General features: G+C 36.3%; 1 protein-coding gene across 4 annotated transcripts in view; it reads right to left on the bottom strand.

Moving 5' to 3' along the window:
• Window positions 1–13,280, bottom strand: part of LOC105720554 (uncharacterized) — a 382,182-nt gene extending 368,902 nt beyond the window's left edge. For 3 of the 4 annotated variants that reach the window (XR_001108180.2, XR_010343017.1, XM_064377348.1), the window contains exon 1: window positions 12,191–12,249. Coding sequence is in view for 1 of the 4 variants with exons in the window: in XM_064377348.1 (XP_064233418.1) it covers window positions 12,191–12,224 (34 nt within the window). In the remaining 3 variants the exon portion in view is untranslated. Of the gene's footprint in view, window positions 1–12,190; window positions 12,250–13,201 lie in introns of those variants that run through there. The other variant, XR_010343018.1, reaches the window with a different exon arrangement.
• Between the last annotated feature and the right edge of the window lie 790 nt (window positions 13,281–14,070).

Genomic DNA, 14,070 nt, shown 5'->3' with positions numbered 1-14,070 from the left:
ATACTTGAATTACTTTTTTAAAATGTTCTATTTTAAAAGAAATTAACATATGAAAAAGAAAAGAATTCCTATAAAGTTCTCTTCATATTTAAAAATACATTTTTTCCCCATAAAACCAGTGGTTTTTACACATCATCACAATAGTAAATAAAAATAGTCAGGCAATAGTAAAAGTATAAATTATCAAAGAATCTAGATTAAAAGATCAAAACAATTTTTCTACACTGAAAACAACAAAAAAAATTCCTTTAAGTACATTTTGGCTTACCTATTCATAATATGGAATTAAAGTATATATTTCTTATCTAACTTACAATTATATGTGTTATAGTATAATTGTAATATCTAATATAACTATTAAGCATTCTCTGTGTACTCTTTGTTATCCTTTAGTGAGATTTTAAATGTACAGTAATATTTAAATCGCAAAATCAAGCTAAAGATATTAGGATTTGCTTGTCAAATTTTTCCTTGAGTAAACTACTTAAAACCTACACATTTGTCAAGACCCTAAATGGTAACATGGTTATTTTCATACACAAACTTGAATTGGATTATGCCATTTAAGCCCTATTTAATTAATATTAGTATGTGACATTCTCATAGTACTTTATCACTTACAAAGTACCAATTTTTTAAAAATTTTGTTTTTTAATTTAAAATCAAAACAAATATTTAATTCTAAATTATTATTTTTTCTTCTTATTTAAATAAACTTACACAGAAACATTTGAACTGTCTTCAGCAGAAGTGACAGCTAAATGAAGACAGCAGAGAAAAGAAATGAAAACGAAATCATAAAAGAATACTTTTAAAAGATGGAGAAATGAGGAAAGAGGTTGAATGTAAATGTGATACAGTCATGTTGATTTAACTCATACATAAGTACACCAGGCCAAAAAAGAAATGGCCACATAAATGTGCTGGGTAAACTTTAAGGATCCAGAAAGGAGCCATTTATTGCTCTGTAACCGCAGCGGCAAGCTAAAATTATTTCCTAAATAACAGATTTCCAGTCTTGCTGAATTATTGTGTAACCGAGGGGCAATAACTTTCACCTAATCTCTCCCTTGGCTATCTGTAAAATGAACAACATGAACTAGATCCAGGTAATCTTAGATGCCATTTTCAGAAAATTCAATCTTGGAAACTTTTCTATGGAAAATCGAGTGACCCAACAATTCAGGTTTTGAGAGTTTTAATTAACAAAGTGGTTAACATCTGAAGAATAAGAGAAAATAGTATGTTAATTTAAAAGTTTAAATAGCATATGTTATTTTCTTTTTCAGGCCCCATTATTATGAAGAAGTAAGTTAACTTTGGCCAGATATTTTTGAGAACCACTATTGCTAGAAAAGTTTAACTCAGATGTCACATAAAAGTTTTTTTGTGTAATACTGAGACTTCCAAATAAATGCTTACATTTTCTAATAAAGCCATAAGTCAATTTGAAAATGTGCTTGTCTCTCAACTGGAACAAGGGGGTGGAAAATCACAAATTCATGTTGCTTTTTATATGCATTCATTCCTACATGTACTTAATAGGTATTTTACCTGACTCAGATATGTAGATTTGGCCAATGGAACTTTTTTCTTTTAGTATTTATGCAGCTTCAAATTCAATACAACCTGCCATTATGATTTCACTGGTTGATGGTAATTTTGTCAAGTATTACAATTCTTATGTGAGAATTCTTATAAACATAAACTACATATAGATTTAGATAAGTTCAGCTTATGCTTATTGATATATAGGACTTGACAATCTAATTTACATTTTTTTCTCTGTAAAGATTTCAACTTGTTTATAGATCCATATTGATGCATTGTAGTTTTTAAATAATGCTTCAGAAAGCTGAAGAAAATTAAAAAAAAATTGTTTTGATCATATGTCTTGTAAATATAAGATGAAAACATTAGAGTTATTTAACCTGGTAACAAGTTTATAATTTAGGTGACTAAGTTGAGCCATCCTTTAAAAAACTGGGTGTTAAAACTTTCAGTCACTAAGTCTAGTTCTAGTTCGAGAAGGTAAATTGGGCACACACTGTTGCCAACTAAATTCACTGAGAATATATTGCCATATAACCTAGAAGTTTTAAAAAAAAATGAAACAATGGAGAAACACTATAGCCAAGAGTGTCCTATCTTCAAAGCTGCAGAGAAGGTGGATGCTGAGCTACCCGTTGAAATAACAGACAGACTCAAGGTTCAGAATTGCAAAAATTCTATGGTGGGAAGGAATTATAAATGAGGCAAAACATTGAGAATTAATTCAAGGCATCTTTATTGCATCAGGAAGTCAGCATTTAATCCTAGGCCAAAAATAAAAAAGGTTATTGGAGGGGAGGGCAGGGTGGGTAAGGGGTTCTGTAAATAACTGGTAGAAAATGCCAGAAGAAAGCTGTGAATTCAAGTGAAGATATTGGTTCTTGGAGTAGCTGTAGTTCTAGAATTTGGAGAGTCCTTAACTGGTCAATAAAAGTTTTTGCACACTCATTATAAAGTGAAGTCTTCTAAAGGACACGACTCACCCCCACTTAATGGGAAGACTGTCTTACATATACAACGGTAGAGGAAACCCACACCATTCTATACATAGTCTTCTTCTTAAAACACAAGTGGGCAAAACAAGATATTTGAGAATAATCAGTAGCATGGAAGAAAAAGACTAAGATGAACAGAGATAATTCAGGGAACAGAAGAAAACGTACAGAATTTAGCAAATATTCAAGGAGATTTGAAGAGATGTTACATCCATGAAGCAAGAATGGTTTGCAATTTAAAAAGCTCCATCAGAGACCAAGGAAGAGGTCTTAGAAATTAAAACTAATTGGAGAAATTTAAAATTTTAATAAGAAAATAAAGTTAAGAAAACAGTACCGAATGTAGAACAAAGAAACAAACAGAAAACAAATTACTAAAAAAAACCTACACACACACATATCGATCTCTATATATATTTAGTTCAGTACCTGCAATATAGGCATCCTAGAGAGAAACAATGGACAAAGTGGAAGCAAAAGTTATCAAGGAACTAATAAAAGAGACTTTCTCAGACTAAATACAGTCATAAATCTGCAGTTGAAGTTTGCTTACTACGTGTCCAGCACATTAAATGATAAAAGGCTCACAACCTAAACATACTTTTGAGAAATGTAAACATCCACATGAAAAAAAAACAGAAAATCCTAAAAGCCATCCAAATGAAAAAGTAGAAAATCCTAAAAGCTTTCAGAGACAATAAGTAACTACAAATGAAGAAAAATATTATAAGCATTAGACTTTTCAGCTGCAAGATGGAGACTAGAAGGCAATTAAGCAATGCCTTTAAAATTCCAAAGGAAAATTATTTCCAACCTAGAATTCCATACCCAGCTAAAGTATCAATCAAGTATGAGGAGAAATTATAGACATTTACATATATGCATGGGCTTACAAAATTTAAACCCTTTCATTTTTCTCAGAAAGTTAGCTGAACATATACTCTGGTATACTAAAGAAGTAAACTATAGATTCATCCCAGAATAGCAGACAAGTCCTGAGGAATGGCAGTACAGCTTTTAACAGAGAGAAACCCTGCCAGAGGAGAGTAGGGGGAGAAAAGATAGGCTTTATAAAATGTAAAGAGTAGCTCTCAGATAAAAATAATTAATAAGAGCATGGATAAACTTCAGGATTCAATAAAAGTAAATTATGCAGAAATGATAAATCAAAACTTTATGAAATGTCAGAGAGTTTTTATCAGAAACTTTCAGACTAAATATTTAGCAACTCAAAATGTGGTTTAATGCAGGGGCCCCCAGGCCCCCTGCCTGCACAGCGGTGGGCAAGCATTACTGCCTGAGCACCACCTCCTGCAGATCAGCAGTGGCATGACATTTTTACAGGGGAACAAACTCTGTTGCGAACTGTGCACGTGAGGGATCTAGATTGTACACTTCTTATGAGAATCTAATGCCTGATGATCTGAGGTGGAATAATTTCATCCCAAAACCATTCCTCCACTACCCCACACCCACCTTCATCTGTGGAAAAATGATCTTCCATGAAACTTGTCCCCTGGTACCAAAAAGGTTGGGGATGGCTGGTCTGACTGATTACAACAAAAAGAAAATCCACTTGATCTTGATGCTAGCAATATTCTTCTTCTACTGGCTTGGGACATTGGACCTAAAGACATATAAGTGTAACCTTAGCAACCTGGCCCAAGAGGGAATAATATTTACAAACTTAAAGAACATATATGTGTGTGTGTGTATATATATATATATATATAATTATTTTATGCATGTATATATTTAACTATTCATTTGTAAATTTTTAGGTCAACATAGAATAGGAATAGCTTAGAATAATAATTCATGGCTGTGATTACAGGATAAACCGTGAACATTACCAACCCTGAGAATATAGAAGTAAAATGCAGCTGACAGAATATGGGATGTGGCAGGTTGGGGCAAAATTACTCTCATCATTCAGTTTGCAGAGTGAGGAAATATTGTCAGAATTTAGTGAAACAATAAATAGAAATTTAAGTGTATTTTTAAAGTTATAAATACAATAAACAAAAGAATGTAAGTATATAATGATATATAATGAAAATGTAATTAACAAATATTGAGAACAGGATTGAGAGAAGTCAACATGCAGTGAGCTAAATGTGAACCTTTCACAGAAGTTGTTCAATGAACGTGGCATAAAGTTAATGAATCTAGAAATTTTCAAGAGTAAAAAACAATTATCTAGAGATATGAAGATAATCAACAGAGAACTTAAAAATGAAAATGGTTGACTTTGCCTTTGTGCAAGCAGCCTGGGGTAGGCTGTGGCTGTTGTTTTGAATTGTATGTCCTCTGACAAATACCGTGAGCTATCTGTTAAATGTACATTTGTTACTTTGATAAAACTACCCCTTTTGAAAATAAATAAATAATTTAAAATCATCAAGATCTTGCTTAGACATGAAAAAAGAACAGTCTAGACAACATAATTCTGGACTAGTTCATCTACTGGAGAAAACGATTGTAGCTGCCATCTCCTGAGCACCTATTTTACGTGAGGCAGGATGCTGAGTACTTTCTATACTGAAGATCACAACAAGGTAGGAATTACAATGCTTATCTCCAAGATGTGGAAACTGAGCTTCAGGGAATTTAAATAACTGGTCTGAAGTAACAAAGCAGTTGAGTGGTAGATCCAAACCTATTTTAAAGCCTAAAAAATATTTTAAAACCAAATGATAGAGGTTACATTAAATGGTCCCTCAAAGCATATTTCAAGTCTGACATTGCCTGATTCCAAAGCAAAATAAAACAATATTCTACTCAATTTTTCACGTTAACCTAAAAATCAGTACAGAAACCCAATATTATGTGGGTAACTAGACAGTTTCATTTTCAAGGGTTGTCTGCAAGGGCCAAAAGGTTTATGAACTAGCATAAGCACCGGAACGTTCACTCGCAGGCCCTTCCTACATCTGGTGTGCCTGCGTCATACTTACACATATTTCATTTGATTAATGTTTTCTTGAGCCTACAACATTTCTGCATGCAAAAATATTACACTGTTATAGGAAAACAGTAAATCAAACAAAAAAGGGGTCCCTTTATCAAAGCCTAGTTTATGTTTATTTTAAGAGTGTTCAAAAATCCACTCCATGCAGTTACGTTTTACAGCTCATGAAAACAAGCTCCAAATTTACAGATATTTCATAACATTCCTATCAGCATATAAGAGCTTCTTTCACAGCTGGCACAGAGTGTCCTTTCTTCTGTCTCTTCTAAATCGGTAGGAAGCTCCTTAGATCTCCTTTTGCGAACATTTTCTCTCCTGGCAGTGGGGAATCACAAAGGGGACGCTACTGATCTGGCGCTGAAGGGAAAATTTCCACACGATGAGATAGCTAACGTAAGTACAAGTTCAGGCAGGAAACCAATGATTTTATTAATTATTGCTGGTCATGTCATTATAAAAAATACTCAGGCTAGAAGGAAAAATACAGAATGTTAGTGTGAGTGTGTTCGTGTGTGTGAGAGAGGGGAGAGAGAGGAGAAAGAAGGGACGGGAGATGGGAATGAATGCCATCCTGTAGACACCCCACCAGCACTCACCAGAGGAAATCAAGTTGCCGCCAGTTTGGCTGTGGTTCAGCGCCATCTGCATAGTATTTAAAAGTGAGAGCCAAACTCTGAGCTATTTTATTGGAGTTAGTAAGGAAGCTCTCCAATCTATATCTGAAACTCAACCGTTCCAGCTTCTGAGCATCACTAAAAAGAGCTTATGGAGGTCAAGGAACTTAAAAACAGCAAGAGGAGCCGCTTTGCAGTCCATATAAAACTAAGAATCAGGAGCCTGAGCGTTTGCAGAGACCATTTGGTCTCTAATGAATGGTGGGAAAATCCTGAGAAGGCTGTTGAGAAGAAGATTGTGAGACAGAGGTCAATAATGGTACACTACTAATAGGTAAACTATACACAGAGTGTTTATTCCGGGCCAGGCAGGGTTTTGATGTTTTTACATTCATTAATTCATTCAATACCCACAGTAATTTCATGGAGTATTATTATTATTGTCAGTACTTTTGCTGAAGAATCTTCCTGGATGAGTTTCTACATTAGGAATTCTCTTCCTAATGTGATTTTTAATTTTGTTCTTTCAGAATCCAAGACTGTACTTGTTTTTTTGTTTCCAAGTGACTCAGAAGTATGCTAATGTGATTCTTAGTTTCTTTCAGTATTTATGAAGCCTTTAAGAAAAACACAGATTTGAATAGATTAATAAGATTTATCTGGAGTAATAACAGCTATTTATTGAATGTTTTCCAGTGCCAAGCTCTCCTTTTCATATAATAAATTAAATTAATCCTTATAACAAACCTGTAAGGTTAATTCTGTTATGACTCCCATTTATAAATGAAGAAACTAAGTCACAAAGTATTAGGTAATCTACCCAAGAATACAAAGCTAGCAAAAGGCAGGAATTAACCCAAGGCAACTGACTATAGGGTCTATTCTGTTGTTCTGATATCTATTGCTACCCCCTACAAAACTTAGTGGCTAAATCCAACACTTTATTATTATATTTTTATCAGTTCTGTAGAATAACTTGGCTCAGTGAGTGATCTCACTGGGGTCTCTCAAGAAATTATAATCATATGGCAGCAATGGCTAGAATCAAATGAAGACAAAAACAGGCTGGATGTCTAAAACACCTTTTCACTTACAAACCTGCACCTGAGGGAAGGCTGGAACTGTTGGGAGTTAGCTGACCCTCTCCCTCTCTACCCACGTGGGCTCTCAGTGTAAGTGGCTTAGACTTCCTCACAGTGTAGCAGTCTCAGGTTAGTCAGATATCTTACATAGCCTGTGGTTTTCCCCATCTGAGCAATCCAAAGGACCCAAGAAGCTGTAACAAAGTTTCTATTCACATAGGTTTGGAAGGAGGCAGCATCACTTCCACTGCATTCTATTAGTCGAAAACAAGTCATAGAATCAGCCCAGATTCAAGAAGAGGGGATTTCACAACAACAGTGTAAATACTGGGAAGCATGATTCACTGGGGGCTCATCTTTGGAGACCAGTACCATAGCTCTTAGTTATATTTATTTGCTGCTGATTCTGCAAACTGGAGAGTTGGAGTTCTGATTTTAGTTTGAACGAGGCAAAACAATGCTACTGAAAATAAGTACATAGGAAATCCTTTCCAAAATAATAATCTTTTTCTACTAGAAAAATCTGCAGAGGTGGCACTGAGTTAGCCTCAAGATGATAACAGCAAGAGGAACTGCAAAAATGTCTGGAAACACTCTAAGCCTCATTAGGTAAGATAAAAATTAGCATTTTTTCTAACTTCTTCACTCTTTGGAACAAAGTTTAAAGTCTCCTTAGAATGCAGGAATTTTCCTATTGAGTTCTTGTCCTGGCTCTGCTGCTAATTAGCCTTGACCAAGTCACTTAACTTCCCAGCAACAGTTTCCTCTTCCTTTAAAAGCCAATTATAAGTATTTTCCATCGTGGAATTGATGGGAGGATAAGATGAGATTATGTACATAAAAGTGATTTGTAAACTAAAAAGCAAAGAACTTCTTTCTACTGGATCTTGCTATTGGTGGATTATTGGTTGATGGATGTGTCCTCTCTTAGGCAGTAAGCTCTGGGATATCAGGGACTCTCTTGTGCAATGTCCTTATTGTCTAGAACAGGGAAGAGCCCATAGTTAAGGAGACCATATACTTTATCATCAAAGTAGGAATACTTTTAAAGGTGAAGAGGACATTTTTAATAATTGTGCTATAGAACAGAAGGTATAAAACAGATGTATGGAATCTTATCCTAGTGGACACACAATGAACATTTGTTGAATATAAATATTATTTGTGCCGGGCACATTGGCTCATGCCTGTAATCCCAGCACTTTGGGAGGCCAAGGTAGGCAGATCACCTGAGGTCAGGAGTTCTAGACCAGCCTGACCAACATGGCAAAACCCTGTCTCTACTAAAAATACAAAAATTAGCCGGGCATGGTGGTGGGCGCCTGTAATCCCAGCTACTTGGGAGGCTGAGGCAGGAGAATCACTTGATCCTGGGAAATGGAGGTTACAGTGAGCTGAGATTGCGCTATTGCATTCCAGCCTGGGTGACAGAGTGAGACACCGTCTCAAAAAAAAATTATTTGTATTACTTATTTTTATTTTTGCATCTTCCTCATCATAAATTTCTTGTCATTCTTTCTTATCCCATCCTTCCTTTACTCTCTCATCCAAGTTTATCTTTATTTCCAAAGTCAGAAGTCAAAGTTGATCCCACATCTAACAGCAAGTTGGCCCTTTCATTAATATATTTTCGCTACTATGAATGCCAACCTACCTCCCAGATATTAGAGTGACATTTTATTAATGCCATATATAATTTCTTAGCACCTATGACACAGCAAGCTCTGTCTTAGCTGGAGGGGGCAGCAATGGCCAAGACAAGCAAGATCCCTGCCTTCAGGAAACCTACGTTCATGTAAAGGAAGACAGACAATATACATAGAAAGATAATGATCTCAGATTCTCCATTTTTTAAAGATAATAAAACAGGAAGATTTGGTAGTCAGTGATGCAGGTTTTAGAAAAGACAGTCTATAGAAGGGAAGCATTTCAGCTGACATCTGAATGAGCAAAGGATCTAGGCATCTGAAGGGCAGAAGAATGCTCAAAACAGAGAAAGCAGAAAATACACAGGCCTAAGCAAGGATGAACTGGGCAGTGCACTGAGGAAAGCAGAGCTTATGTGACCAGAACCCAAGAAACCAAGGGCAGAGACACAATTGTGATCAGAGAGCACTGGCTTTGAAGTCACATAGACCTAGGTTAGACCTCCTTATTCCTGTGGTATTACCAATTACACCTCCAAGCCTACTTTTTAGAATTAATGTGAGGATGAAACAAAAGAAATGTATTTGAAGGCTCCTACACAGTGTAGATGTCATACAAATGAAGAATGCCAAAGAGTTTCAAAATTATCTTAAGTTTCCCCAATGAATGCTCGTGAAATAATTCACAAAGGGTGGTATTTGTAACCCACTAATCCAAGGACTAGGTGTAAAAATTATAACTTATATCATCTCTAAGGATTTGGAGTTCTATTTTTACATTTTTCTTGATGGTTATTGAAAACTTATGTATGTAGTCATTCTGAATGCAGATGAGCAGAATACAAATTCGAGTAAGCTGGTTATCATTTGTGGGAAACCTCTTGCACCCTAGGCCTGGTGCCCTTTTCCTGTTTCCTAATCCCCTTGTCTCAGTGTTCTTTACACATACTATTAATTCTCCCACCAATATAACCAGGGCTCAGGCATCAGGTTCCCTATCCTCTTTTTAACCCTCACCACATCCTACTCTGTCTCTTTCATAGAATAAAACACTGCCGTTTCTAAAGAAACCTCAAGCTAGTCAGTCCATGCTGAAAGGGATTAAGCTTTCTAGTTAGAACTTGGCCTTTTTGTGCTTGTCCTGCGCTGCACCTGTTGTGCAGGTGCCGTTCCAGCCGCTCTCCACTGAAATGGACAATGTATGATGTTCTTTGTGCAACTCTGCAGGTATATTAATTATAGACTACCTGGATGCATCTAGAACACTTGGCAGTAGCAAGACTGCAGTTAATGTTCTGTTAAACAATGTTTCCAATGGCGTATATTGTGGAGAATTACAAGAGACAGTCAGACAATGGCTTACTATAACCCAGGAGCCATCTGATCACTTCAATTGCATCCCTACTCAATTTTGTTGCAAAATAAATCTTTTTCTTTGATAATGAGTCTTTAAAATTGGTAATAGGTATGTGCTTTGGAATAAGGTACGAGAGAGTAGTATTTACTGCCACAAAAATAATTTCTAGTCGGGGAAATTCATTAGCATTACTGAAATGTTGGCTCTTGTACGAATGTGTCCTAGTTCTTCTCTGAAGCCAGGAGTCCCAAAGGCATTTTCTTACTTTGATTTGAAATGTGGAAAAACTCAGCACTGCCAAAGATTGCATTTCTTTAAAAAGGTGAATCTGAGTGGATTTTCCACCAAATGCATAAGAAACCAAAGCAATTTGAATGACCTGTATTGAAAATTTAAAAGCACTCATGTGGAAGAGTCAGCATGTGGATCTCTCATTTGAAAAAGAATAAAGGTAATTAAATCATCCTTTTTTAGTTAGTCCAAAGAATGCCCACTAAGATAAAAACCAGTTTGCCAGCTCATTAGGTAAAGTACATAAAGGCAGCCAAAATCATCTTAGCTCCCTGGAAGCTCATAGAACTTCAGGGAATGGACCAACCAATGTAGCAAGATTGGTCAGGTATGTGTCCTCTTACCCAGAGAGAACAGCATCTCCACCAGAGGAATGACCTATTTCCCTAGTCTTTCAACTAGATAAGAAAATGTTTTTGAGAGCAGTCTTGGACTCCAGGAGGTAGATGCAGGTGATGGCAGAGAGGGGCTGGTTTTCCTATCAGAAGGAAAAGAAACTTAGGAAATCATGCTGTTGAAACTCACTATTTTCAGAGAAAGCAAGTTTTCAGTTGCTCATGTTCAATCATCTTGTAATAACACCTAAGGGATATCAAGGAAGGATCTCTAAAAGAAAGTTATTTAAGGCTAAGTTTTGGCAGCTCCTTCAGTTCCTACATTGGGCCATTAGTGACCAATGATAGAAGCTGTATTGAATATGAAAAGGGATAAAGTACAAAAAATAAGAAAGGAACTCTGGGAAACAACCAGACACAAGCCAGTACTTCAGTTTCATACTCGTTCCAGTTCCTCTGCTTTGTTTCCTCTTGTTCTTCCATGTTTACCTTTTCCAAAAAAAATACAGCCCAGATCTCACCAGAAAAAGCTAACTTTCATGTCTCTCAGTAATTTTATTTAAAATACCATCACCATAGACTAGGAAAAGCTATTTAAAGGAAATTGCATGACGGTATTCCATTTACCTCTGGGATCATGAAATCAAATATAAGAAAAGCATTTTTCTTAAAGTTAAAACCTCGCGGTGGAAAACCAAGATCATATTCCCTAATCATTAACACCTATGTTGTATCCCAGCCCCGGTCTTAAATTTATTGAGTTCCATGTGTACAGTATGGGATACTCCACTGTGATCTCTTAAAACCAGCATTTATACTGAAGCCATAACTTCCTCTTCAGATTTCTCCTTATGGCACACACAGATTCCCAGATTCTCACACTCCTACCTCCGGGATCATTTGGAACTATCGCTACTCTCCTTCACAAATAATTCAATCCCATTTACTTTACTAAATATGTATTGAACCCTATTAAGTGCCTGAGATATAAAGCTAAATAAAAGAACAATCCTACCTTCCAGAGACTCAGAGTGTGGTGTGAAAGAAAGACACATATGCAAGTGACTACAACACGAGTTGGACTAGGATCAGCTCTAGCGTAGACATGCAGAATGAAATGACTGAGGAGTAGAGTTTCAACAGGCAGAATGTGAGGGAAAGCATTTGAAGCAACTGTGACAACATGAGCACAAGCACAGCGTGAGAGACTAGTGAGTATATTCAAGGAAACGAAAGCGCTCTGTACATGGCGTGCCTGGTGGAATTTGGTGAGAGAAGAGGCTGGAGAGCTAATCCATGCCCTCTGTCCATCAGAACACAGATCATAACAAATGCGATCCTTCCTTACCCTGCGTTCTTTTAACAAATTTGTTCCTATTCATGTTGCCAGGAGAAGATTTTTCAGTCCGTTCCTCTCTTCATGTTTGATCTGCCTGATTACATTATAAATCCTTAAGGAAAGAAATCATGTCTCTTTCCATGTACTCCAAACAAAAGCCAGTATCATGCATAAAAAGCCTGCCTCACTCCTTGGAGATTCTACTGGAGATACTTGGCATATTCCTCCAGAGCCCAGGGTTTTTAAGGCAATTTTCTCCACGAGTGAAGGCTTCAGTAGAGAAGAAAACATCTTTAGGAAGTATCATGAGTTACCAACATGGGGACAAGGGAGAGGAATCTAATTTTTGCTATCTAGAAGCAGGCCTGGAAGTGTATAATATTCTTGATTCTGTGATTATTATAAGATGGGAAAAAATCATAGAATGCTAAAAAAAAAAAAACCTCTTACTGCCTATTCAAACAAGCTAGAAACAATAGATTATGAAAATTAAATTTCAAGATCTACTAAAATCAGCCAGAGACATCTTATTCTCTTTTTATCTCCTCCTATAACAATATTTCACAGTTCAAGTTTTGTCATCACTTGTCCTTTTTACAATCTTTTTCACAATTTTAAAGAATGTAACATGCGTTCTGTAGAAGAAAAAAAAAGACAGGATTGCACCAGATTTACTCTGACCTTTTTAAGGTTCCAAATTTAGTTAGTTAGCCATTTCTATCCTCCTAGCTTTTCAGAAGCTCATGTGTTAGAACTAAAAATGGCAAACCTCTCCAAATTACCAGCATTTAAAAGGTTAAACAGTTTATTTTTATCCCACTAGCAGAGCATGAAAGCTTCAGTGTGTTCAGGCTTGCTATGACAAAGATCACAGCAAGAATCCAGAAATTATCTGTTTTTAACCCTTTCCATTTACACCCCTCAGATCTCACTCTGGAGATTTTCTTCTCAAATTTTGCAAGCTGTTAGACTGCAGCTCTCAGAATCAGTCAGTTAAGTCCTGTGGTACAAGGCTACTACCTTTTTTCCTCAGAGTTGATCATCCTGGTCCGTAGGAGTCCAGAGTGCAGAATTCAGAGACTCCTAAGTATGGAACTCTGGCTGCAACATATGGACTCCACCCTCTGGGCTACTTCAAGGAACATCTGATTTTTCTATGTAGGGCAGTTTTCCCTCAAATGAACATTCTGACTTAGGTAGATACATTGCTTTTTTCATGGCCAGAAATAAATATTTTCAACTTTATTGAGTGAAGCAAGAACCAGACTCACATACCTTTTGTGTAAGAAAACACAATTGCATACAAAAAAAAAAAAAACCAGGAACTTTGGAAGTAAATACCATTTACAAAAATGTATATTTTGCTTCTCTCTCTCTCTCTCTAATTCTCTCTCTCTCTGATTAATTCTAATAATTGCTTTTTAAATTCACCCTTTTAGGGCATATGTGCAAAAAGCGAGAACCCCAACAGTAGATAGCAGAGGCTTTGTCCTGTTACTTATGAATTACACTTGTGTGAGACTTCTTGTTAAAGATAAATGGGGGTCACCAAGAGGGAAGGTGTGGCAAAGGAAGGGAAATTCAAGCACAGGTGCTCTCGACTTCAGATGGGCCTGCAATCCCAGTGCAGTACTTAGCAGCCTTGTTTCTTGATTCCCTTCCACCTGAGTACTTTTGATTTTCTACCAAAATAGCCACGGCTTGTCTTTTCCTACCCATTTCGAAACCTGCTTTCAGAGCGCATAAATGGGTGGCATAATTTTCAAGCATGAGAAAAGTGAACTACCCACTCTCACAAAGCAAAGAAAGCCTGCTGGGCTGTTAAAAAATGAAAGAATTAAAACAAGAGTTTTTTGTTTCTGATACAAGAATGCTTGGTTTGGCCTTCG

The sequence above is a fragment of the Aotus nancymaae genome, unplaced genomic scaffold (assembly GCF_030222135.1).
Source record: "Aotus nancymaae isolate 86718 unplaced genomic scaffold, 86718_ANA_hifiasm-v0.15.2.pri h1tg000016l, whole genome shotgun sequence".
In the NCBI taxonomy this organism is placed as follows: domain Eukaryota; kingdom Metazoa; phylum Chordata; class Mammalia; order Primates; family Aotidae; genus Aotus; species Aotus nancymaae.
The sequence above is the reverse complement of the archived record's forward strand: the minus strand, read 5'-3'. Positions and strand labels throughout refer to the sequence as shown.